The 26,423-nt window shown below is 55.7% G+C and overlaps 7 protein-coding genes across 7 annotated transcripts; 4 read left to right on the forward strand and 3 right to left on the reverse strand.

Moving 5' to 3' along the window:
- Positions 1-906: 906 nt before the first annotated feature.
- On the forward strand, positions 907-3,595 carry COL26b_003572 (uncharacterized protein; the record flags this gene model as incomplete). The annotated part of the gene is made up of 2 exons (XM_053176467.1): positions 907-3,388; positions 3,447-3,595. 2 exons carry the CDS (start codon positions 907-909, stop codon positions 3,593-3,595), a joined length of 2,631 nt encoding a protein of 876 aa, XP_053039554.1.
- Positions 3,596-4,374: 779 nt separating this feature from the next.
- COL26b_003573 (uncharacterized protein) lies at positions 4,375-5,723 on the reverse strand (the record flags this gene model as incomplete). The annotated part of the gene is made up of 2 exons (XM_053176468.1): positions 4,375-5,245; positions 5,299-5,723. 2 exons carry the CDS (start codon positions 5,721-5,723, stop codon positions 4,375-4,377), a joined length of 1,296 nt encoding a protein of 431 aa, XP_053039555.1.
- Positions 5,724-8,465: 2,742 nt separating this feature from the next.
- On the forward strand, positions 8,466-9,380 carry COL26b_003574 (uncharacterized protein; the record flags this gene model as incomplete). The annotated part of the gene is made up of 1 exon (XM_053176469.1): positions 8,466-9,380. The coding sequence occupies one exon, from the start codon at positions 8,466-8,468 to the stop codon at positions 9,378-9,380; it is 915 nt and encodes a 304-aa protein (XP_053039556.1).
- A 1,227-nt stretch (positions 9,381-10,607) lies between these two features.
- Positions 10,608-11,655, forward strand: YPT1 (GTP-binding protein of the rab; the record flags this gene model as incomplete). The annotated part of the gene is made up of 6 exons (XM_053176470.1): positions 10,608-10,621; positions 10,774-10,797; positions 10,820-10,943; positions 10,999-11,046; positions 11,125-11,352; positions 11,458-11,655. 6 exons carry the CDS (start codon positions 10,608-10,610, stop codon positions 11,653-11,655), a joined length of 636 nt encoding a protein of 211 aa, XP_053039557.1.
- A 1,629-nt stretch (positions 11,656-13,284) lies between these two features.
- COL26b_003576 (uncharacterized protein) lies at positions 13,285-16,262 on the reverse strand (the record flags this gene model as incomplete). The annotated part of the gene is made up of 2 exons (XM_053176471.1): positions 13,285-14,170; positions 14,221-16,262. The coding sequence occupies 2 exons, from the start codon at positions 16,260-16,262 to the stop codon at positions 13,285-13,287; spliced, it is 2,928 nt and encodes a 975-aa protein (XP_053039558.1).
- A 5,112-nt stretch (positions 16,263-21,374) lies between these two features.
- COL26b_003577 (uncharacterized protein) lies at positions 21,375-22,711 on the reverse strand (the record flags this gene model as incomplete). Its single annotated transcript, XM_053176472.1, has 3 exons — positions 21,375-22,355; positions 22,450-22,615; positions 22,674-22,711. The coding sequence occupies 3 exons, from the start codon at positions 22,709-22,711 to the stop codon at positions 21,375-21,377; spliced, it is 1,185 nt and encodes a 394-aa protein (XP_053039559.1).
- A 553-nt stretch (positions 22,712-23,264) lies between these two features.
- On the forward strand, positions 23,265-25,860 carry COL26b_003578 (uncharacterized protein; the record flags this gene model as incomplete). Its single annotated transcript, XM_053176473.1, has 2 exons — positions 23,265-25,112; positions 25,183-25,860. The coding sequence occupies 2 exons, from the start codon at positions 23,265-23,267 to the stop codon at positions 25,858-25,860; spliced, it is 2,526 nt and encodes an 841-aa protein (XP_053039560.1).
- Between the last annotated feature and the right edge of the window lie 563 nt (positions 25,861-26,423).

The following is a 26,423-nucleotide window of genomic DNA, read 5'->3' on the forward strand; positions in this document are numbered from 1 at the left end:
TAGAGGCTGACTGTTTCCAGCCACTCCGATCCTCCACGACCATCTATCTACACCAGGTGTTTTCTACCGTGGTAATCATTTCCGCAATCACTGGCCGTCAAGATTGAACCATTCGGCATCGCCAGCGGCCGCACGCAATCGCTCACCGTGCCGGTAGGTGGCATTTCTCTTCCTCTCCCCTGTCCTGATACCTTTATCCAGAGAACAAAAGTCTCGGCAGTTTACGAAACTGGTCTCCTCCCAAATTACCATCTCACGTCGGCCCTGCGGAGCGAGTTTCACAAGCCCCCAAACCCAAGGCCAGACCCAGCCAGCAGAGCCCAGTTTCCCCCCATCCCACCTGCTCCCCTCCCCGTTTTCCTCTCTCCCGCCACCCCAGTCAAGCGCCTACTTCCGGTTCTGCGGTACCTTTCCAAGCCCCAAGACTGTTGCACATGTGAAAGGCGTGCCTCGAGGACAAGACCCCGGGACCCCGGAGGAACTCCACGCCAGCCCATCCCAGTCTGGTTTGTGGGGGGTTCCACTTGATCCCATCTATTGCCTTTCCCATCTCATCTCCATCTTGCTTTGGTAGAGTGCCGCTCTTGGTATGCTAGTGCCTGCCTGCCTACCTCCTGCCTACCTACCTAGTCGCACCTCGTCGGTCTCCTCTCCGACTTCCTTAGGCCCGTTGATATATTCCTGGTCCATCCCGCGCCGTAGCCGAGCCGACTCCTCCTTTCCTTTCTCCTCGTGCAAGTCTACCCACAGTATACCCATATGTCGTAGCATTGTCTAGTGTAATGCCAGCGTACTGCTTCCAAGACTGTCATTACTTCTACCGCACGGCGCTGCGCGGACTGAATATCAGCACCAACGTCTCGCCCCTCTACGCTTAAAGAGGTTACGCATCCGCCGCTGACAAAAATGCCCACTCAAGTTAGAATCTTCTCGCGACCCAGGCCTCTCGGCGAGACCCTCGAAAAGTCCCTAAACAACTCTTCGGTTCCTCGCTCAGTTCCCGATACCACTGATCTTCTGAAACAAATCGAGTCACCAAAGCCGACGAGGAGCAGCCAGGACGCCAACTCTATGGCAGTCTACAAGGACAAGTCCGTCGACGGCGGTGTCACCTTTGCCGCGCAAGATAGTCTCAAGCAACTACCCATCCCAGAACTAGAGGTCACCTGCGAAAAGTACCTTACTGCTCTGAAGCCGCTTCAGTCTGGACGAGAGCACTCCGACACTAGGCAGGCCGTACAGGATTTCTTGAAGAATGATGGCCCAGCTCTCCAGGAGAAGCTGAAGGCTTATGCCGTAGACAAGTCTAGCTATATCGAACAATTTTGTAAGTTCTCAGCGCAGACGGCTTCCTCGAGCGTGCTGACTAGTCTAGGGTATGATTCATACCTCAACTTTGACAACCCGGTTGTCCTTAACCTAAACCCCTTTTTCCTGCTGGAAGATGACCCAACTCCGGCGAGGAACAACCAGGTGACTCGAGCGGCGTCACTCGTGGTGTCGGCTCTGGAGTTCGTTCGTGCCGTTCGTAAAGAGGAGCTTCCTCCAGACAACATCAAGGGTCAGCCTCTGTGCATGTACCAATACTCCAGGCTATTCGGTACAGCGCGCGTGCCTACCGACAATGGCTGCCAGATCGAGCAGGACCCCGATTCGAGGCACATCGTCATCATGTGCCACGGCCAATTCTACTGGTTCGACGTTTTGGACGGCAACCATGACCTGATCATGACTGAAAAGGACGTCTCAATCAACCTGCAGACAATCATCGATGACGCAGCACAAGTTCCGATTCAGGATGCAGCAAAAGGAGCCTTGGGTGTTTTGAGCACAGAGAATCGGAAGATCTGGTCGGGGCTGAGAGACGTATTGACACGGGAGGAGGGCTCCAACAATGCCGATTGCCTGGGAATAGTCGACTCCGCCCTGTTTGTTTTGTGTTTGGACTATACCGAGCCAGCCGACGCTGACGCTCTCTGCGGCAACATGCTGTGTGGCACCAGTCTGGTCGAGAAGGGTGTGCAGGTTGGAACCTGCACGAACAGATGGTACGACAAGCTGCAGATCATCGTCTGCAAGAACGGCAGTGCTGGAATCAACTTCGAGCATACTGGTGTGGATGGCCACACAGTCCTGAGATTTGCCAGCGATGTATACACGGACACGATACTGCGCTTTGCGAGGACCATCAACGGCCAGGCCCCGACCCTCTGGGCGTCAACGAGTCCCGACCCGGCGAAGCGTGACCCCGACAGCTTCGGCGAAGTCAGCACAACCCCCCACAAGCTCGAGTGGGATTTGAGCCCTGAGCTGAGCATAGCTGTGCGTTTCGCCGAATCGAGACTCGCAGATCTCATTGAGCAGAACGAGTTCAGAACGTTGGACTTCAAGCACTACGGGAAGAACTTTATGACGTCGATGGGCTTCTCCCCAGACGCGTTCGTTCAGATGGCCTTCCAGGCTGCTTACTACGGTTTATACGGCCGGGTTGAGTGCACATACGAGCCCGCCATGACCAAGATCTTCCTCCACGGGCGGACCGAAGCGATCCGAAGCGTTTCCGACGCATCAGTGGACTTTGTCCAGACCTTTTGGGCTGACAATCCGGCCGAGCAAAAGGTTGAGGCGCTACGAAAGGCATGCCAGCGGCACGTGAACACCACGAGGGAGTGCGCAAAGGCGCAGGGCTGCGACCGCCATCTCTACGCCCTCTTCTGCACTTGGCAGCGTTCCATCGACGAAGAGCTCAGTGGCGTGAGTACTAATGGCTACTCCAGCCCAATCGACGGCTACTCCGAGCGCGACTCGGGGTCTGCCGTTGGAAGCCCCGGACGGGATTCGGTCCTCTCCCTCAACGGCGTCGATGTGCAGTCTACGGGCCGCGCGCGCGGCGACAGCACCAACTCTCGCAACGGCAACGGCCAAGCCTCGATGCCGCATATCTTCGCCGACAGCGGCTGGGACAAGCTGAACAACACCATTATGTCCACTTCCAACTGCGGCAACCCATCGCTGCGACACTTTGGCTTTGGGCCGACTTCGGGCGACGGGTTCGGCATCGGCTATATCATCAAGGATGAGGGTCTCGCAATCTGTGTTTCGAGCAAGCATCGCCAAACCAAGCGCTTCGTGGATACTCTCGAGAGCTACCTGCTGGAGGTTAGGCGCATACTCCGAATCACATCCCGCCGCGGCACAGGCGTCAGGCAGACGCGTGCCCGTGAGCTGGACCAGCCGCGCCCGAAGCCGGTCAAGGGAATCAAGTCCCGGGGCCGCCTGATCACGGCTCACGACGCCATTAAACCCTCGATTGCCAGATCTTCGACGGGAACACAGTCGCCCACCGAGGAAAGCATTGCCCTTAGCGAGGACGACGAGATTGGCGGATGTAAGTAACCAATGGACCCATACAAAACAGTAAAGTATTTGCTAACTTGCTATTGCAGATGGCTTCTTCGATGCCGGTATGCTACTCCAAGCGCTCAAGGCTCGTGGCGAGAATCTCGACAATGGGGAGACGAAACCCTCGGAGCGTGCGGCGGTGCAGGCGCGTCGTAGGGAGATTGGCAAGAAGCTGAGGCTGATCGACTACTGATCCGGCGACTTGTCTGTTGTCCTATTTGGCTGCCTGAAGCGGACGCGGTAACGTTGTACGACGACACGTTTTGTGTATGACTAGAACGTGGACATTGAGTATTGGGTGGTACGGGGATGTTGTGACACCCCCGAGTTTGCGCAAGCTGAGCACATAGAGTAGCAAGCCCTTTTCTTTCTGGAAATATACCCTCCGTTTGGATAAATCTTTGCACGGGTCCGTCAATGTTAGTCCGATAATTTGTGGCTTGTGCCTGTAAATCCGCAACTCACTTTTGCATACATGCACATGGTGTGCGAATGAAGTAGGTAGCTTATCAAACCGTTATTTGCTAGGCTCGTTGGCACGCGCATCAGACTTCAGATCTGGGACCCCAGCGCCGTACCAAGACATTTCTCACACCAATTCAGAAGACTAGAAGAAGTTTCGCAGTGGTCGCGGTATGTCTCAGTCGCTGGCGTTTTCTTCCAGGTGGTCCCCATGTGATACTTACTCTTAGTGAACCATGGGATTGGACCTCGTCTTCACACAACTGACGTATCGCTCTCACATGGTGTATTCGCAAGGGTTCAGGGAGCACAATCCATCCCGTTGGCTGGCAATTTTGAGATTCTCTATCAGGAATTGCCGTCATACACTGGTCTACGAAAAGGGTTTCCATCTATTGCCAGCACAGGCCAGATGAGTTGCCATAAAATATACAAGAAAAAAGCAACAGGTATCATCAAATCAACATCCCTGCCCCTCAGCTAGCACGTACAAGCGGCGGACGTGCCTGCTCAAGCGAGCTCATGCATCTGGCCCCGGTGGCCATCGTTGGTGGCCGGCGCCTCGTGGATCGTAGGTTGCGGCTGCGCAAACTGCTGCTGCTGTGGAGGAGGCTGTTGCGGCTGGTATCCGGCGACGGTTTGGGTGCTGTACCGGTTATCCGTTGCTTGAGACACGGACATGGGGCTCGTGGTGTCTGCGCGGTCGGGCACCATGTTGCCCGCCACGAAGTAGCCAGGCTGCCCAGGCTGCTGGTAACCACCTTGGGGAGGAGGAGACGTGCTGCCGTAGCTTTGGGGGTATCCTGCCACCGGGGGGCCGCCGTACTTATGATCCCACACTTGAGATTGAGTAGTCGTAGCGTACTGGTTAGGAGGGGATGCCTGAGGTGGTGGTCCTCCTTGGTAGTTGTTCTGAGCCATCTGGGGCTGGGGCTGGATTTGAGGCGGCTGCTGATTTTGGTTCTGGGCCGGCTTCTTCTTCTTGCGAAGGATGAGGAAGATTGCGAGGCCGACAAGAGCAATGACGGCCAGGCCTCCAACAACGCCTCCGACGATGGCACCAACGGGAGTGGAAGACTTGTTGTCGTTGCTATCGTTGTCGTTGTTGTTATTATTATTGTTGTTGCTGGTGGGGTCGGAAGCCACTGGATCTGCGGGGGAGCCGGTTCCGGTCGCAGTGAACCTGCCGGACGCACTCGGGGCCCGAAGACTCGAAGTAGCGTCGTCCGTTAGAGCGAGCGGTACCCAAGTACGCCCTGTCTGGCCCTCAAAGGTCGTCACAGCAGCTTGTGCCGTTGAGATTTCGAGGGTGTTGCACCAGTAGTCAAAGACGCTGCCCGAGAAGGAGATTGTGTTGCAGTATGGCCTTGCTGTGTTGGTGCTGGACGTTCGTGTTAGCTTGAGAGAAGACGGCAGCATTACTTTCAGACGTACCACTTGAGGGTATACTTGTCCACCATGCAGCCATTGTCGCAAACGCTCGATGAAGAAATCTGCCGAGCGTCGTAACAGGTGCGGCGCGCACCACAGTCGTCTGCATCACAGCATGCCACGAAGCCCTTGACTCGCGAGGTCGATGTGAAGAAGATACAGCTAGCCGCAGTACCGCAAGTGTAAGCAGCGCCGGCACGACCGGAGATGTATCCGCACGTGTTATCCGGAGCAACAAGCACGGTGGTCGCGGCTGATGTTTGTCTTCTCCTCAGATCCGCGTAGGCGGGTGCCTTCGTAGGTTGCGGGCTGAACTGGTCGAGCGGCAGGTTGAACGTTGTAGTTGCCTCGGGCACGGCGTACAGTTTCGCATTGGCGAGTCCAGAGAGGACCGCCAGGCTTGCGATGGATCGTATCGAAGTCACCATGATGACTGATTCGTGTTTGAAGTTGATCAGACGGGCGAGCAATGATCAATTGTGAGTTACGTCGGAGTAACTCAAGGGAGACCAAGCAGGGCGAGGTGGGAGAAGAAGGAGGCCCTTGGGCATTGAGAGCTGGACGCCATTATAAACTAGGCATTCCTTGTGTTCCCAGTCCTCTACGCTCGATTGTTGTCCTACTCAACATGCTCGGGGCCCCAGCGGCCGAGTACGAGTTGTGCTGATAGAAGCAACTGATGTGAGCACCGACGGGGACCGGTGATGCTTGGTTGGCTTCGACAGCGAATCGCAAGGTGCTCAGCCCTAGGCTAGCCAATTTCGTATCATAGTCGGGAAGCTTGGCTTTAGGGGAGCGACTAGTTAGGCATCCAGGGTTCAGCCAGACCAATTGCGTTGTGGTCGGTTCCTTGTGGCTTGCAGGAGCTGAATAGAGCAAGCCGTGTTAGTGCGAACCAAGAGAGAAGGGAAAGACAGCCGCTTGGCGAATGTTTAAAGAGCGTGCCCGAGAAGGCGGGGTCAACGCGGAAACAAAGACAAACGATAAAGAGGGAGAGTTCAGCAGCGTATCAAGCGCTGATAGCTGTGGATGGGGTTGATGCGGAGGTCTGCTGAGAGCTAACAGTCCCAGCTGAGACATTTGCAAACGACATTCTGAGACTTTAATCGAACAGGATCCGCAGGCGCCCTTGAATTGCCAAGCCGTCACATCACAGCCCCAGCATGGGAATTTCTGCTAAACGTCCTGCTATCCCCAAATTCCAGTGGTTTGAGTTTCTTGGTCGTCGCTTAACGGAAACGGTTCCGGCACCTTTGGAGGAATTGAGGCCGTCGTGGACAGGTTATGACGATGCTGACGGTTGGAAGTGTGGAGTTTGTCTCGTTCGGTATGAATTCGCGAGCACCGAACATGACGACCGAATCCTTCAGGATAGCAAGGGCACTACAAGCGACAAACCATGCCGTTGGAAGTCGGATTTCCCGAGATTAGCGGCTGATCGGTGCGTGTCCGGCGTGTGAACTGTCGCCCTTGAGCCAGCCTGGCCTAGTGGTCCTCAGCAGAGAAGACACTATCTTTCCTGGCTTACCGACCAATCCAACCTGAAATTAGACAAGCATCGGTACAAGGCAGACTTCAGCCTCGGGCCTGTGCTTTCTTCTTCGGGTCAGGTCGAAATAAGGGTGGTCTGATGGTTCGCACGAGAGCCGTACACTAGTAGACTTGCTGCCTGCGCTGCGTTTTCTCTTGGGAACCGGAGTATGGCCTGACGGAGTGGCGGAATTGCCAGAGAATAGATTTCACACGTGCATGTTGAGTCTGGGATGGAGGACCCCCAAGCTGTAGTTACTGTCTTTCCGCGTGTTATTCGGGGGCTTGTTTTGCAAACGACGTGGGAACGGAAAGCGGTTCGGGCCTGGGCGAGGCTGATATGCCAAAGATCCATGGCGCTTCAAGGATCTTGTTTGTGCCATTTTGTGGTTGGTAGCAAGGAATGTCCACAGAAGACAAGGCTGCTGCAAAACAAGACTTCTGTCGATGGCCATGCAGACGATAAACAAGAGACCGCCGAAGTTTCCGTTGTCTGCGCGGCCAAATTTCCTGTGTACTTAAGTGATCCTGTCGGAGACGATAACAGCGACGACGACGACGATAATAGAAGTAATGACGGTCAGGTTGAGTATAGCCACAGGAAAGGTAGTCGGTATAGCACAGGGAAAAATTGGCGGTCTCATAAACAAAACGTAGAGTCGCTTGGCGGACGTTTGCTTGGCGAATAGGCATCTGTCTGTGATTACATAACCCCCCCCCCTATATGAAGTCCAAGCTCCAACTCTTGCCCAATCGTCGTCGGTAAGGAACCCTGCAACCGCAACTGCAACTTCCAACTGCAGTAACAAGCTGCAGAAATCCGTGAACACCGTGATTTGGGTTGTGTCGCATGCAACAACTTGCTCTGGTAGGTTGGAGACTGTTCAGAGTACCTGGACGACATGCAGCGCTGAGCATCGACGTGTTCCTTCCCGCCCGTTTTTCATAACACAAATTTGTCAAGTCTGATGACTTGATTGTCAACAACGCGTCCCAGGCTGCAGATCACTCATCTGAATCCGTCCCCCAGTGCCTGGACAATCACCACCGAGTCCTTTTGTGACTCTGAGTGAATCAACACACAATCCGATTTTGTGGGCCATGCACCAAACTCGCCGCCTCATACCACTAGACATCTGCTCCATGCCATGACGGACCTCTCGCAACTCCTGCCTGACTTTCCTGTCAGGCAATTTGCTGGACTCGTGCAGACTCTCGAACGACACCAGATATCAACCACCGAGCTCCTGACCTTGGATGTTGTTGACATCGGCAAGCGTACGCAGTTGCCGCTTCTTGACGTCAAGAGGCTATGTGCAGCTGTCGTCGACGCTCTTCATCGCAACTTTGGTCCCCCACACCTTGAATCGGACGAGAGCCCGCCTCTCAAGCGATCGCTCACAGACCTGCAAAATCAATGGTCTACTATCAGCACTCTCGACGATGACCTAGATAGAGCGTTGGGAGGAGGGGTGCCGACCGGATACGTGACCGAGATCACGGGAGAGAGCGGTGCTGGGAAAACGCAATTCTTGCTCTCTCTGCTACTCGCTGTTCAGCTACCCCCTCCTTATGGTCTTGGTCGGCCCGCCTTGTACATCACTACAGAGGCTCAGTTGTCCACTAGACGACTGTCACAAATGATGTCAGCAAACCCGCGACTCAAGGATCTTCCCAATGATGAGAGACCTTCTCTCGACGGCATCTCAAGCACATCGACCCCTGATCTCGAATCACAAGAACACATCCTCCAGTTCCAAGTCCCAGTCGAAGTTGAGCGACGCAACATCGGCCTCATCGTTCTCGATTCCGTTGCTTCCAACTACCGAGCTGAGTTTGAGCGCGGTGCTATGGGCAACCAGGGATCAAATATGGGAGCTCGAAGTCACGAGTTGACACGGCTGGGTGCCTTGCTTAGAGAGCTGGCTCAAAAGTACAACCTGGCTGTCGTGGTATCCAACCAGGTTGCGGATCGATTCTCCAGCCCACTTGCGGTCTCCAGAATGCCGCCGCCCAGTACCAACGTAAGGTTCACTCAAGAGAGCCCACTGGCGTCAAGGAGTAGAGGTCCGCCGCCAGACTTTTCATTATCCGCCGTCGAGCCACCGTCGTCCATGGCAGAGCAGTTGCGGTCTAGCATGCCAGAACCTCCCGGATTCGATGATGTCGGACCCCCAGCCCTGCCCGCGATGGCATTGGATCATCAGCAACGGTGGTTTACAGGATGGGGTGACGACCCTCTAGCCGATTACGGCCTCAAGACACCAAGTCTGGGACTGGTCTGGTCGACGCAGATCGCCTGCCGCGTTGCGCTATTCAAAAAACCGGTCTACGGAGTTCATCGACATGTGGACGATGAAGCTGAGGATGGAGGGGTGCCAGCGCTCAAGAACTGGCGTCGGTGGATGAAGGTGGTCTTCGCTCCGCATGCCAAGGCGACAGGACAGGGATTGGACGGCGCCGTTGAGTTCGCGGTGACGATGGCAGGGTTGAAGGCTGTCACAAAAAAGACGAAAGCCGATGGCTTGCCCGTTATCGCTAAGGAGTCACGATGAATCAGGGACTCATCCAGCTACACGGTCATGTCTCCAGCGGGCTGGCACCCTTGCGTCACCAAGCACAGGGACGCATGTCTGCTTCCGGGAGTCAGTCTGCACACCTCGAGCCCGTCCATAAGCCATGATAGCAGCCAGACTCTGTGTCAAATGACGAGCAGTTGAGGTGCCAGTCGTCCGAAGGACTCGGATATGCACAGACGAACAATCAACACGGGGAAAGGTGATAAATACACTACATACGATTAGAGATGAAGTTGGCGATCTGGGCAACTCCACACGAAGCGCGGAGGGTGGGGTCCTGTCAGCGAAACCATGCATACTCTACATCATGGCGGCATTATGCAGGCGTGCCGCGCCTGGTACCAAACCTGACACAAAGCATCAGAAGAAGCTAGAAACGTAGATTTCAATGTGCGCAAAGATGAAAAGAAATGACGGAAACACGGAGGATGTTTGGAAACAAACGGGAGCTGAAAATAAATCACCACGTTCAAAGAAGGCTTTCATGGTTCCCTCAGGGAGTGTAGCATCTGGCGGAAAGTGTTTTAAACATTGCCCAGGCTGGTACGAAAAGGAGACGTGGGATTTGATATTAAGGACCACCTTTGGGCTCGGTCAGTACCAACAGTTGCTTACGTACTGAGTGTGTTCGTACCTGGCTCCTGCAGCGCGGGTGCCAGAAGGGTGGGCAGGGTGTTCGGTGAAGTTCAGGACGGTCCAGACCAACGGCAAAGTCACGTGCGATACCCCGTGCTCATGCGCCGCTCCGAAGAGTTTCATTCGTCGGTGACATCTGACGGAGGAGTGAGTGGGCCCGTTTGCTCCTGCAGTGTGCATGCCCGTGTGGACTAAACGCTGAACACTGGCCACAGGACTCCTCTCTAGGCACCTTGGGACTGTGAGGTGGGCACAGGACACTGGCCACTTACCAAACACTGCCCGTCCATGGTTTCGTACTACGGTCCCTAAGAGGTACCTTATGCCACCCTGAGCACCAGCAGACCTGGCTGCACTGCACTAGAAACCTTGACGTAGCAGCCTGCCTTACTCCGTCCGACTCCTACCTCACTTGACCGGCTTTGTTGCTTTCAACACCTCATCACGACACCTCCAGAATCCATCGCCTCCCACCACCACGCCAACGCCCATTTAATCGCCCCGCCTGCCTCCGATCGCGACGCTTTCTGATCTCTCCCAGTCTTCGCTCCACATACGCTTATCACAATGAACCCCGAGTAGTACGTTGCCTCTATCGCCTCCTTGCGAAGGATCTACGAAGCCTTTCGGAGCCGACATCAAGCTGACTATCTCCCGCTGCAGAGTCCCTTCATCCATCCCAAACTACCGCCGTCGTCGTCCTTCTCTCGCGAAAACTTCAATAGCCATACAGCGATACCGCTCCTCTCGTCTCCATGTCGATACTAATCCGTCTACAGGTACGACTACCTCTTCAAGCTCCTCCTCATCGGTGACTCCGGTGTTGGAAAGTCTTGCTTGCTTTTGCGATTCGCCGATGACACCTACACTGAGTCCTACATCTCCACCATTGGTGTCGATTTCGTATGTGCTCCCATTCCATACCGCCCACCGACCGCCTACTGACGATGGATGGCAGAAAATCCGCACGATAGAGCTCGATGGAAAGACGGTGAAGCTGCAGATCGTAAGTTGACCTTTGTCGCCGATACGTTCAAACGCTCCGTTTGTCGCAGTGACTGACACTCCTGTGCGTTTGCTGTAGTGGGATACCGCCGGCCAGGAGCGTTTCCGCACCATCACCTCCTCCTACTACCGCGGCGCCCACGGCATCTGCGTCGTCTACGATGTCACCGACATGGACTCCTTCAACAACGTCAAGCAGTGGCTTCAGGAGATTGACAGATACGCCACCGAGGGCGTCAACAAGCTGCTCGTCGGCAACAAGAGCGATATGTCCGACAAGAAGGTTGTCGAGTACACCGTTGCCAAGGTACGCCGCCACCTGCTCACCAGCTGAGCGCGATGCTGCACAGGCAGTCCCCAGCCTGCCAAACGGCCACCCCATCCAAAGAACCATTTGCTAATCCCGAAACAGGAGTTCGCCGACAGCTTGGGCATCCCCTTCCTCGAGACCTCTGCCAAGAATGCCAGCAACGTCGAGCAGGCTTTCTTGACCATGGCCCGCCAGATCAAGGAGCGCATGGGAAGCACGACCGCGAACAACACGAAACCCAGCGTGCAGGTCGGTCCCGGTCACGGCGTCTCTTCGAACTCGGGCGGCGGCTGCTGCTAAACGTATCGATCCCGATTATTCTCGAAGCCCGCTTTCCTTACCTTTGTTCTATGGCATTTACGGATTTGATCGGCGAGGGGAAACAGCTGGGCAGATGGGCGAGGGAGAAATGCACAACCTACGAAGGTGTTAGGAACCGGATCCAGCTCAACTAAAGCTGTGTCGTTTGCCTTTTCTCTCCTTCCCTGCTGCTGCTTTCGTACTTCTTCTACGCATAGATGAGTGTTGATTTGGGTTGCCTCGGCTACATTTACACACTGCACACGCACTCGACAGACAGATACCTCTGTAATGGGACCACGATGATGCCTTTTTTCGGCAAGGCACAGAACACCCTAGATGCAGACGCATCCGAGGGCCAAACACGCATAGGCTTTCGACCGAGAATATATCTGGGGATGCTTAGGGGCTGGGCAGGAATCAAGGGCTACGAGGCTATCTCTACGTGTGAAATGTGTAGGCTGTGTTTTGGGCTGGCGCACCGTGTACTTTGCAACCGAACATTGCTGGCGGCCGGGTAACGAGCACATGATCATCACAACGTGCGATCCGCGAGAGATGACAACTGGACGGGAGCATCCATTTCCCGGCCGGTTCCTATCTCTCCGTGTTTCTCCTGGTCTGTCTTGTTTTCTTTGGCGGCTGCTGCTTTCTGGTAGATAGGGTCGAAGTAATGGGCAAGTGACTTTCCTTTTCTTAAACCGATATCCTGACATGATGCATGGGCTTGGTGACTGCAGTTCCGACAGTTCTCATTAAATCGACGAGTTGTGGACGTCTAGGCTACCATGAGCTTGACAACGATGACATATGACGTGCGACGGTACTCGGGGGGGATTCTTCGGATGGGCCGGCGGTCATCGGGCGCGGCCTCACGTGGATTGGGTTGGGTGGGGGGTTTGTACTTTTGGGGGTTGGGTTGGGGGGCAAGAGGGAAAGGCAGGACGGGAGAACACAGGATTGCGTCTGCGGGCATTCCGCAATCCGGGGGACACCACCCACGCACATGACCCCGCGCGGTCACATGCGTCACTTGGACCTCAGTCGATACCCACATCTGCCCCCGATAAGCCAAGGTAGGAAGGGGCAATCCTCCCTTACTAACGCGCCACTCCTGCGGCCGAAGACTGCCTGAACGACTTAGTTGGTAGGAATTCATGTGAAGTCTGTTTGTAAATGAAGTCGTGATGACGGAAAATAGGGGACAACACAAAAGTAACTGAAGTCGTCATCAGCAGTCAATGCAGTCACTTGGCATGGTTCTTGTAATGACACTTTTTGCGGCTTTTGAAGTCCTTCTTTTCCTATCTAAGGGGAATTCAATCCCTGGGTATTATTCGTGACTACTTGAATCATTAAAGATTCGCCAGTGAGTGCAAGTGAAATCCTCGGTCTTCCCAACCGAGCAGCAAGTTTTCCGCGACCTAAAAGAGGAGGATATCGCCTCCTTTTCCCTGTAAAATCCTCTTCCCCGATGTTGCCATTCACTCGACTCGCCCCTGACGATCCACCACAAAAGAAACCGATCGTTACGCTCATACAAGTACAAATGCTTACAACAGTGTGTGATGCCAGCCCACATGCTAACTCGAATGCTAATGAAAAGATAAGAAGGGGAAGAGAACTGCGTCAGGCGAGGCCGAGAAACTTCAAAGCCTTGCGGCTGTTGCCCTTGTTGCGAGACTGCTGGGGAGACTTTTTCATAAACATGGGCATCAGACGTCTTTCCTCGAGGTCCAGATCGCTCTCGTAGTCCATATCGACGGTCAAGACGGATGCGCCGTCCCCCAGAATCTTCTTGTCGGCTCTTCGAGACTTGATCCGCCGGGTCTTGATCGTGTCTGCAATGGATGAAGGCCGACCTGACGTCTTGATTGATGCCGACCTCTTTCCCGTTCTCCTGCTGTCCGAGGACGGCGGGCACATGGGAGGGCTGACGGGCGGTTGGTTGGGCTGGGGGAACGGAGAGAAGTTGCGCTTGTCCCCAGGGTTGAATCCTTCCTCAGGGAGGTAGAATTTCGAGACGTTGATAAGAATCTTCCACACCGTGGACATGAAAGTAGAAATCTCGCTATCAGTCGCCTTTGATGTCAGGAGGAAGTTGGCCTTTGAGACTGCCATGCCATCGCGTGACGACGATGAAATACCGGTGTTTGAACACTTGGATTGAAGGGATCCCGAGCTCGAGGCCAAGTCGCTCTTGTTGGAGATACGACCGACAGAGCCGCCGCGGACGTGGGTAAAGGGGAAGGGCTCCTTGGCATCGGCATCGATGACTTGGGCAACCTTCATCAGGTCAACGCCAACAAGCTTCTGCAACGCGAGTACAGTGGCAAGATGATCGGGCGGGTAATCCAGAAGGAGGAAGCGAACTTCAGAGTGAGCGGCGAAGTATGTCTCGAGGTGAGGGACAATGAGAGTTGCCAAAAGATACGAGTTCGTGAAAGGGTTGTCATGAGTCTGGTTGGCCAAGGGCTGAGCGGTGAATGACTGCATTGCAGTTGCGATGAGGTATCTTGGGTCATTGTTAGATGTGTTAACCGATCAACTCAAAATACAACTTACCTGAAATCCAGCTTTCCAGTCCGGGAAATACCATTGGACTTAGTACCCAGCTTCTCAAGCTGACTCGTAATTGAAGAGACAAACGTCTTCTTGACCCCCTTCTGTGATCCAATGGCTAGGATCTGGTCGATTCGCTGGTCATTCTTCCTAGGGCTACCGCCCGGATCCACGTCGCGGAAGATGGGTTTCCACAGTCCGTCCATCTCAGGAAGAAGGGGAAAGTTGAATTGAGAGAAGCCTCTTGCCTTTGGGGGAAAGTAGATATTCAGAACAGAACGAAGTGAGTTCTGCATCGCGACAGCTGTCTGGCAGTAAACGGTGTTGAAGTCATGGAACTTATCCTCTGGCTCCGAGACCGTGGGCGGCGGCGTTGCGGCAGGTGTTGGAAGAGTAGATGTTGTAACGGTGGTGGACACGGGATGGAGCTGCTTTGGCTTGTAACCCGAACCCCGGTAGGAGAAGGGATCGTACTCGTCCGCGTGAACGCTCTTCGCAGGTGTGAAGTCGGCCACTTGTGACTCTCCCGCTTGCCATGTAGGAGTTTGCGGGGCTGATACATCGCCGTCAGTGACGGAAGTGCTGGAAGAAGGTAAAGTAACCGGGTAGGTGCCCTCTTTGAAAGCTCGAATCATGTACTCTAGGATCGGGTCGGGGCTGTCGTCTTTGAAGTGAATGACAAGATCCTCAGAAAACGGAAGCACTGGTTGAAATGAAGAATCCTTCATGACAATCTCCTCGGCATCGGTTCCTCGGTCGACGTATTTGTTCTTCGTGTTCTCAGGCTCCCCGAGTGCCTCGCTCTCCTTGGGACTCGGGTGAGGTGGCGGCAGGGTCTTATTCAGTCTCGCCGGCCTCACATATACTGTTTTCGGTGTTGCGACTAGCTTGGCCTTGCTGTCCCGTCGCTCTGCGTCTTCAATAAGCTCAACAACCGAAGATCGACGGTGATCAGCGCCCTTCTTCTTTGAAGCGGCGCTGTTCTTTTCTCTGAGGCGCAGTAAGGTGTCCCGATAACGTGAGTTGCTCCGGTGAAGTTGGTCCACAGAGTGAGATCTTGGAAGAGACCTGGCGGATGAGGTAGACTTCATTCGAACTATTGATGCTTGCTCGATGATGATGGGCTCTGTTGAACGAATGCTAAACATATCAGAGCGCGGAGACGCCACATCGAGTAGGCCGGGAGGCTTAGGCAGGGGCGACGTGAACGGATCACCAGTCTCATATGCCTCACCAACGCAGCTTGGAGAACGAGGTGGGGCCGGCGCAACTGACTTGTTGTCGAAGTTGAAGTCAAGAGCTGCAAATTTCTCAAGCTCATCGAAGTTTGTGATGGCCAGCCTTGGCGCTGGGCTGTTGGTCTTGGGTGCGTAGATTGCTTCATCCTCCTCGGCGACGGTATCCTCGTCAGACTGGCCTCCAAAAACGTAAAATGGCGCCGTGTCACCAAACCGGTCCGCATAGCTGTACAACGGTAAACTCATGCTCCGTGGGCGACCAACGGTAAGGTCGATGTCGCTGTTTGGCTGGAGGTTTTCAGTCTCCCGGTCTAGAGCATCAGCGGCTCTCATAGCTCGGGTGATGGGGTCTTCGACGACATCCTCTGTTGTGTCCAAGAAGGAACCTCTGGAGGCGGCAGGATGCGCGTCCAAGCCGGCGACGCCACCCTTGACAATCTCGTTAAAAATTGCCTCGGCCTTGGAGATGTCGCCATTGGTATCGTTTCGGGAGATGGCTCTGATGCAGACAGTCTGCGCACTCGGGGTGCCTCCGTTCATGAAGACCAATCTCTTGCGCTTGGGGGTGGACTCAGTGAGAAAGACCAGGGCTGCTTCCCTTCTCTTGGCGACAGCATTGTGAACTCTCTTGACGAATTTCCGGGCTTCGAATGGCTGGTCGGGGTCTTCAGGCTCGAGAAATTCCTTGACACTGGGGAGAATTGCGATTTGCGAAGATGTGGGTAGCAGGCGCAGCTGGGTTGAGACGAGGTCGATGGGGCCCTCGAAGGCCACGAGGCCACCGTGATATTTGGTAGGCTCGGGCATTGGAGCAGGATTTCGCAGGACTGGCGATGGCGTCGAAATGGTTGATGATGAATTAAAACACTGTAGGCATTAAATGCGGATGGTCGCAAGGTGTTTGAAAGGTGACTAAGGGCAAGTCGAAGGAGACCAAGTGGAGGGGAAAGGTGTAGGCGAAGAAGGTTGGTTGACGAATGGAAGGAAGGCTCGATGATGTGCAACCAGTTGCAGATATCTCACACTTTGCCGCTATAGGACCGGGGGATTGGTCGGCAACCGCAGCGGTAGCTCCAATGACCAGAAACGAGATATGGTCGGGTTGAAGATGGAGAAGCTCAACGGTCATCTAATCTGAAGAAAGAAAGATGAGGTGGAGGACATGGGGAGGAAAAGAATGAGAGATCGAGCAGAGCGGACACCGGTCCAAGCCTTTTGGAAGTGGCTTGATCTACCGAGCAGGTGTTCCTGATTTAGGGAACACAAGGAGAGGATTAAACAAATAGTTCGCGTTTCCGGGCTGCGCCCCAAGCCGCTAGACTGGTAGCGATTGGGGAGGCTGCCGAGAGCAGAACAGGCAGTGTGGGTGATGATGTAGAGCGAGGGAGACTCGGTGTCTGAGATGTAGTGGTGGTGGTGGTGGTGCTGCTTGTTTGGTGATGTGTAATTATTGCGGGTGGTCTTGGTCTTGATCTTGTCCGAGCCAATGCAAGCTGGATGCAGATTTGTTGACGTGGATGCGGATCTTGGATGCGGTTGCGGTCGTGTCGGAGTGGGTTGGGAGCGGCTGGCGGCAGCAGATGGGCGAGTGTCTAGCCCAAGACGGTAGTGGGTGCTGAACGAAATTGAACGGCGTCCTTGCTTGGATAGAATACGGATGCGCGTGGCTCTGGAAAGAAAGCAGATTACCAGGCAAGGCAGGTGAGGCTCATGCCCAGCGTGTGAGAATTAAAGGCAGGCTGCCCTGGGCAGATGAGGCACTGCAGCAGAGCTCTACTAGCCTCCGCCCTCACGCGCCCAGGACACGAATCCGACACTCGAGGACGCGCAGTCTGAGAGTGAGTACCTTACTTAGCACCCAAGGTACGTGAGATATTGCAGCTTGCCCACGTTTGGGAGCTTGTTAAGACCAGAGAAGCTAAAATGCAAAGCAAAGCGAGCAATCGTGCTGTCCGCGGGACGGCGGGACATGCATCCACACAAAGCTGACTGGTGTCAGGGCCGGGGTGTTTGGACGAAAAGCTTCGCACTAAGAGGTCGGGGTGGGATAAGACGGGGGACACTCCTGGTCGTTACGCATGGCTTGAGGCTACCAGATAGCGCATGACAGGGGCGCAGAATGCGACAAATAGCAGAATTTTGCTTCTTCGTTCGATTCGATGCCGGTGTCTCGCAGGAACCAGTCCGTCGGCTTGCCAGCACCGGGGAACAATGGCGCAGGTGTTTGACAGTTGTGCAAGCCGCCGTCACTTGCATCATGATCGCCAACGTCATGTCGCCGTTTGACATGGTTCTCGTGAGGGCGAACGAAGCCAAGCGTCGTCGTCGCAGAGAAATCGACGCCGGTTGCACGGAGGCAACATCGCTTGCAGAAGGCGAGCAGGGGGTGCGACTGGGCGAGGGTACGACGAGTTGGCGTTGGACAAACAGAGTTCCATTGGCCAAACGGAACCTACTAAAGCACGAGACAAGAGAAGCTCTTACTTTTAGCAACTGGCAGAAGAGAACGAACTGCGAAATGCCACAAGTCTCGTCCTGTGAAATGAGAGACCACTGTACAGCCCGTGCAGCAAGCACCTCACCTGTCCCTATTGAGGGGCTTGGGAGGCTGGAACAGGGGAGACCCTGAAGCGGCACCATCATGACGGGAGCGGTTCTAGGATGGGGGTGCCTTCCTCTTCTACTCCTCATCCACCAACAATATGAAAGAGGACGAAGGAGGAAAGGAGGCGGCAGGAACGCGGCTGCTTCGACTGGCGGGATCAATGGGAAGGTGGGGCCACATCCGGCAAGCAGGGGCACCTGGTAGTTACCTTAGGTACGTACCGTGCTTACGGATACCCAACCTTGTGTAGAGGGTGCGAAGGGCCAGGGTTCAGGGTTCGGGTGGGAAGGCGTCCTGCGATGCCTTATGGACTCGAACTGGGGCTTGCTGTGCGGGTCCATTGATCGGCGCAGGCAATGGAACTGGGAAGTCGGAATGAAACATCCAATCGGCAGCAGGGGATCTAGAGCTCTCCTCGCTGTTTGTTCACCCCATCATCACTGCTCCGTCCCGTCAGCTACCCGTTTTCCTTTCATCGCTTCTTTGATCCCATTCGCCTGCTACGTACTACGGACGGTCCCTGAACATATCCTACCTCACTGATGAACAACGACAGCAGCAATACCACGCCGTCAGTCAGGGGTCCCATTGTGTGAGCCCTTGCAAGTCCAGGGCGAGCCGCCTGGAATCGTCTCTTTTCTCTCTTGTTACCGGAGCTTTGACATTTGCAAACAGTCGCCGTTCGAAGCTCTCCAGAAAACGGGCAAATTGAGCCCTTTTGGGAGGCGGCACAAATTTCGCATAGGTTTCATCCTGCAGCCCCTCTTCTGCGCCGCCCGCCGAGGTCACAGGTGCTGCTGAAGACGTGTGAACGGATCCCACAGTTACGCCGCCAATCCAACTTTATCTCGAATCATTTACCTCTAGCCGGAACTTTGCGCCATACTACCCGGTCAGCACCTCCACCATTGCAAATCCAGCCGTCAACGCGACCAGTCCCAGTTTCCAAGCGTTTAGCCGAAATCTCCCTCTCTTGCCCTCGAACCCCGGCTTGCCGCCTCTCTCACCGCGAGGAAATGTCACGGAGATTACTCAACATCTGTGTCCTAGAATACGAGCCTCCGCGAGAGCCACCGCTATTGGAAATGCACGGTCGCGTCTCCAGGTTGCCAGGTCCAAGTCTGGAACCGAATTCTACACACTACCGCTTAGAACTACCACCTTGCGCTCCATCATACTTGTCATTGATCGATCGCGTACCCGGAACACTTCATGGTCTTGGTGGTTTACGACCAGTTCGCGAAGACAGAAAGGCAAATACAGCTCGGACGCTGTCTGACGTTACATAGCACGAACACCAGGTAATAATCCTCACTCACACCGCATCTGGAGCTTAGTCGACCCATCTGCTTCGGTTACGCACCTGACGACGCGAACGCGTTCATCTCTGCTTCACCTGGCACCCTCAGCCAGTCACTCGTCTTACACGCCATCGCAGACATTGCTTTTCTGGGGCTGTCAGACCCTGGGAACACGTCCTTCGCAAGAGAGGGATCTGCCCATGTACACTAGCGTCTCTCCACTTTCCAGCTGGGCGGACGATCGATCGTCCAGAATCCACAACTGACGCCTTTTCACTTGCCCTGTGCCCTTTGATCGCCGGCAAGGAAGTCGTTGAAAGCCCCCTTCCGCTCAGCGTCTTGCGGATCCCCTTCGCCCACGTCGTCAATCGCAGCCCTTTGATCCAGTTTCTGCGGCAACACGATTTCGTCACCCAAGAGGGCGGTGAAGGGCTTGAAACGGACTAAACGCCTTCTTTGTTGTACGGCAGCCCAAGTCGTCGAGATGGAGGCCTTCGTTACACCGTTTCCTTCGACCCGAACCACGCGAGGTTGCCCTAGTCTCTTAGGTTTCCCCCAACACGTTTCCTTCACGGCGGTTTGCGTTGCCTTACAGGACATGTTCTTTGTGTTCGCCATTTCTGCAGGAAAATTTTCCGGCGGCTCTACGACCACACGAGACGCACAGGCACCTGTTGTGTTCGCAGATGCTCACCGCCGTCGTCCGTTGGTACCTGCTTTCGACGCCCAGTCTCCATCAGGAATTACATGCAAACGCACAGCAAAATGTACGCTTACGTCCTCAAACCGAAAGCCGTTTGCTTGTAACCGCTACTGCTGTGTTCGTTAGGTGGCCGAAGCATGGCATCACGGCAGTGGGAAGGGTCTGGATCCCCAGCTTGCCCGTGCGGTCCAATAGGCGAGAAGCGGTGCTTGCTCTACAACGTCCGTGGTCGAATTTCGTGGCGGCCGAGACCCATCAACTGATGTTTGGCAAGCTTCACCTGTAGACAGAGATGTCTGTTCACGCTGTCAGAAACACGAACGAGCAACCTTCCCAAGCTCGTTGCAGGAAACCACCCCACTTCTGTCACTACTTTGCCCCTATTCTGTGTTCACCGAACGACAGGCTCCAGAGCATCTGCGGCATCCCGAAATCTGGCCAGGATGCCCTTGAAAATGCAGTTCAGCCAGCCTGTCGGTGAAGGGCTTTTGCAGAAAACTATTGCGAACTAACTTCTAGAGCCTGGGGGCCACGGGTGCTCGCACTGATGGGTTGAACCATCAACGCCACTCATTTCTCATTATTAGGGGCTTGCAACTCATCCAACCTCTCGGACAGCCACGTTGGCTAGAGTAGCACATGCGTCTCCTGGAGCTCTTGGTCAATACTGAAGTTGAACGCCTTTGCGGATGACCGAAGCGTGGCTACGGCAGCGGGCCGTGGGACTTGCTGCGAAGCCGGCCTTCCCCGGGGATAAGGAGCTTATCTCTAATCTTTGTCGGCCGACCCGGAGCGGCATCAGAGCAGATGACGCCTCGTAGAAAATGTTCCCTGCGCTGCGTGGGGAATGACCCATGTACTCTGTCCGTTGGGCTTGTCTCGGCTGGGTGATGGATTCTTGGGCAATCAGGCCAGAATTAACCAAAAGAAGCTTCAGAATTCAAAGTCCGTACCAGTGGACTGAACCAAGATGACTGAGAAATCCGGCGATCTCCATATCAACAGATTCGGCCAGACGCTGGCGACTAGACCCAGCAACGGGAACAATCTCCAGTAGGAACTTGATACCTTCTCCTTACCGGCTTGGACTGCTGCAATTACATCAATTGATGATCTTAGCAAGCCATCAGTCCGGCTTTGTGTCAATAACAAAGCTCGGCCCGAGACACGGCACTTACATGTGTCGAGAGTCATATCTCAACATCTAAGCAGGTATACATCATCACGCAATCATGCTCTCAACACGCGATGAAGGGCTTCCATCACGTCATTGACTCAGCAAACACTCAATCATCTTCCATCACAAACACTCAATCATCTTCCATCAAGGCAGCCAGCTCAGCCTCCTCCTCAGCCGTCATCAGGCCCTCCTGCTTTTCCTCCACCTTTTCCTTGCCTTCTGCCGCCGCCTGGATTTCCTCCACAACGCCGTCCAGACCCTTCCTATCAAGCGGCCATGTCCGCAGCGTGCAGTCGATACCAACACTGCACAGGACGTCCTGCCTTCCCGGCGACGGGTCTCTCAGCACGATCAAGTCCGTGATCTCGTCAAAGTGCGCGTCGATGGAGGCGTAGAGCTTCCCCGACGTACGGTCCCAGACCTTGATGACCTGGCTGATGCCGCCCGTGACAACCCACTCGTCCGTCAACGCGATGGCCCTGACAAAGTCGCCATGCTCGAAGGCGTCTTCGGCCGTGAAGCTCTTCTCTCTCAGCAGACACTTGGCCGTACCGTCCGCGCTCGCCGTCCACAGGTCCACCTCGTCGCCCGTGACGTCAAAGACGACTTTGTAGACGCTCGTCTCGTGCTCCTCAATCGTAAGCTTGTCCTCGGCGCCCTTGACTTCGGTAGGTAGTTGCGAGGCGCCACCAAGGCTGACCTTCCACCGGCGGATGTGTGGGTCGCTGCTCGCGCTCACAATCACCAGCTCCTCCTTCGTGCTGAGGACGGGGTCGACGGCGAGGGACTGCAGCGACATCATGCTCGCCCCGGACGCCGCGTCCTGGAGCGTGTGCAGCTTGCGCCCGGCTTCCACGTCCCACACGATAATCTTCTTGTCGGCCCCGCCGCTGACCAGGACGTGCTTATCCCCGATCTTGCCGGTGACGACCGCCTTAACGAAGTCGGAGTGTCCGTCGTAGCGGCGGAGGGGCTTGCGGGTGACGACGTCCCATGACCACACCGCCTTGTCCCAGCTTCCGGCGAAGAGAATGGAGTTGTCCTGCCCGCCGATGGCGAGGCACGTCACGGGGACGGAGGGACCGGTGTACTTTGCGGTGGCGGTTCGTGACTGCCCCTGGTTAGTCTTCCATGTGCCTACTTTCTCACGACGTGGTCGCGACATGGCCAGGGTGTGAGATGATGTTGCAGCGCTGAGGACGTACTTCGGTGTCAACGCGGGAGACCCTGCCGCCAGACTCGGCCGTGTAAACTGAGTTCGCCTTCTTGGGATCCGGGATCACGGCCAGGACTTTGGAGGCCATGCGGAGCGGGTTGCCAAACGTGTTTTCCTCCTTCTGGGCACGCTGCTGGCGCTTGGCCTGCTGGGCGCTATTATTTCTTTAGAAACTGGTTCCTTCGTGGCAGTGAAGGCGGACGCGGCACTTACTCCGTCTCAAAGAAATGTTCCTGGTTTGATGACTCCATCTTGGGTATTTCACTCCTTTTTCACTGGTGACTGATAATGCTCAAATGGTGATCCCGAACTTGGATGTTTGGTGAGATGCTTTCCTCCCAAGATCGCAAGAAATATGAGGGGGTATAGGAATGAACAAGAACAAGGCGATTATCGGTGCCTGATTGATATAAGTCCAAACCGCCCGATCCCACTCACGGTCTGTATTTCTCATCAATTCGGATGCCTGCGATGTATTTCTGTGGACGTCAAGCCGCTGTCCAGCTGGCACCAGACGGCCATCATCGGCAGGGTACGTACTGCTCGATGGCGGGGGATCCATTGGGCCCCTGTCAGTTGCTAAATTGATTTCGCGCCGGGAACGCGTTCAGACGCGACTTTCTTCAATGCCGCCGTCCCACCACCGTCACCACCATCGCCGAACCTCGAGCAATTATCTTGAACCGATACTTGAAGGAAGACTACGGCGAAATCACCCTGCCCCACGAAACCCTCCAAAATTTCAAGGCCAATAGAACAAACGAATGCACTCCAATTGAGAAACCCCACACACACACATATACAATGTCTTCCTCCGTCGCCCCAAAACCGCGGCCCCGGCCGGCGCACACCTCGGGCACAACCCGCCTCGCCTACACGCCGTCGGGCGCGCGCCTCGTCACCGTCGGCTCGAACAACACGATCCGCCTCTACCGCACCCACCACGACGGCGAGCCCTACAACATTGACGAATGCCCCGAGCAGAACTGCGCCGTCGCCGCCGCGGACGACTTCTTCGTCGTCGGCTCCGAGGACGGCACCGTCAGCCTCTACAGCGTCGAGAACACCTCCTTCGAGCGCTACCTCGTCCGCACGTCGCTCCCCGTGCGGGACGTCGCGCTGTCGCCCGACGGCAAGTGGTGCGCCGTTGCGAGCGACGAGCTGACGGTCAAGGTCGTCGACACGCAGGACAACTCGCAGATCCGCACGCTCAAGGAGCACGGGCGGCCGACGAAGCATCTGGCCTTCGACCCCAAGGGCGGCATGCTCGCGCTGGCGTGTACGGACGGGGTCATCTACGTGTACTCCTTGACGGCGGACACGCCGGAGCTGATTCGCAAGGTGGACGGCGTCCTCGGACCGTTGGAGTCTGATTCAGAGAACTCGGCCAAGATTGCGTGGCACCCGGACGGGAGGGCTTTTGCGGTGCCCACGCCGATGCACGATGTGCAGGTGGTGTCCAAGAACGACTGGGAGAAGCAGAGGACGTTTCCGAACGGCCACCTGGGCGACATCACGGCGATTGCGTGGTCGCCGAACGGTGCCATGCTGGCCACGGCGGGCAAGGACGGCAAGCTCCTCATCTGGGAGACCAAGACGCAGAGCGTGATCCAAAAGTTCGATTACAGCAACGTTATCGACATTACGTGGCATCCAAAGGACAACCTGCTGTCCTTCACAACTTCGGACGGCGAGGTCTACATCTATCCCAACCTCATCACCGAGCAGTTTGCTGGCCTGTTGGCCCTGCCGCGCCAGCCTGCACCCTTCATCCACGACCCTCTTGCCGAGATCTCCAACAACGCCAGGAGGCCAGAGCCTAACGGCAAGGCGGGAATCCCATCGCGACCGAGGCGTGATTCGCTCGGTAGCTTGGACTCGTTCCTGAACGGCGCAGATGGCTACGATGATGGGGATGATTTTGTTGTTGACGACGACGGCGCAGGCTACTCGACAGGGAAGAAGCGGCCTCACGAAGGCGGCGGCGACGGGGAGCGCGCAAACAAGCGCCGTATGATGGAGTCAACGCTTCACGAAGCCTTCCAGCCCGGCTCGACACCCTGGCGCGGCAACCGCAAGTATCTTTGCCTGAACCTGATCGGCGTCGTCTGGACCGTCGACCAGGACGGCCACAACACTGTCACGGTCGAGTTCTACGACCACGAGCTTCACCGTGACTTCCACTTCACAGACACCTACCTGTATGACAAGGCGTGTCTGACAGAGCATGGCGCCCTGTTCGCCTGCCCTCCGCGCGACGATACCCCCGCCACCATCTTCTACCGCCCGCACGAGACATGGACACAGCGGACCGACTGGCGCACCCAACTGCCGAAGGGTGAGGCCGTCGTCGCCATGTCCCTGAGCGACTCATTCTTCACCGTCACCACGACGGCAAACTACGTCCGCATATACACCCTCTTCGGCGTGCCGTACCGAGTGTACCGCCCCAAGAGCACCCCCATGGTCACCTGTGCCAGCTGGCGCGACTATGTCATCACAATGGGCAACGGCGCCGTCGGTGCGGACGGCAACGCCCGTCTCCTGTACACGATCGAGAATATCAAGCGGGACGAGATCTGTCAAAACGAAGATACGGTCGCACTAACCGATGGCGCGACGTTGCAGAGCGTCTTCTTCTCGGACAATGGCGTGAGTTGCAGCATGCTCAATACACACCCCTTTTTTGCTCCTTCGGATATACTGACAAACACCGACTCAGGATCCTTGCATTTATGACTCGACGGGGACGTTGCTCACACTGCTGCACTGGAGGAAGCCGTCGCGCGCTTGCTGGGTTCCCCTCCTCGACACAAAGCTTCTCCCGCGCCTGGCATCTGGGCGCAAGACGGAGACGTACTGGCCCATTGCCGTGGCCGATAATAAGTTCCATTGTATTATCTTGAAGGGCGGGGATCAGTATCCTTACTTCCCCCGGCCCCTGCTTTCCGAGTTCGACTTCTCCGTGCCCATCAGCTCCGCCCCGCTTCCGGCGCCGGCTGCAAACTCGGAAGAGCAGCAGGAGGACGACGAGGATGAGTCCCGCCGCGAGTCGCGCAAGCTCGAGCAGAAGCTTCTCCTCTCGGGCGTGCAGACGGCCCAGCTGCGCGACCTCATCGACCACACCGACTCGACGCTCTCGCAGCGGGCTGGCCTGGCGCGCCTCGAGCTCGACTTTGACAAGACCCTGCTCCAGCTGCTGGCCATCGAGTGCCGGGAGGGCGAGGAGCGGGGCATGCGCGCGCTCGAGCTGGTGGGTCTCATGCGCGATCGGACCGGCCGTATGATCGAGGCGGCGGGCAAGGTTGCGGAGCGGTACGGGCGGTCGATCCTGGGTGACAAGATCCGCGAGATCGGAGAGCGGAGGGTCAGCGGTATGGACCTCGACGACGAGCTTTAGACTTGTTCCATCATCACACACCCCCACGATTGGGAAGGGGTGGTAAGGACAACCCCCGTCGTCTCGGCTGCCGGGGACGGTGGGTTTCATGGTTGTTTGGATGGGGGACCTTCCCGTCTGTACATGTAGTATATCCCGCGGAAAGGTAAGAAGAAAAAGGTGTTTGGACGATGACATGATAAGACAGCCTGTGGCCTGCGTTTGTCTTTCTGGGTGTTGCGCGTTAATGACTAGCTATTGGGCGCGCTGGCGTGGTTTGGGTCGCCATCGTGTTTCTTGTCATGTTTATAATGTGGGAAGACCAATAGAATGAATAATGTCAAGGAAGGATGTCGTTTGGCGGTGCAGGGACCTTCGCGGGTGCAGCGTCGTGCGGAGATCTGTCCGGTCGAAATCGAGTGCCACAACATGCCGCGCGGGAGTTGGTGTGTTGCGGTTCATCTCCAATACGATGGCTTTAAACGTTCCATGGGAGCTCGAGCCCGAGGGACATCATGGCATCCATGCCTCGCGGACCTTCCGACAGCTTGTCTCCCTGCAAGGTGGTGAAGGTGGTGGTTGTC

This window comes from Colletotrichum chrysophilum, assembly GCF_026319265.1.
Source record: "Colletotrichum chrysophilum strain AFK26 chromosome Unknown scaffold_20, whole genome shotgun sequence".
Classification (NCBI taxonomy): Eukaryota; Fungi; Ascomycota; class Sordariomycetes; order Glomerellales; family Glomerellaceae; genus Colletotrichum; species Colletotrichum chrysophilum.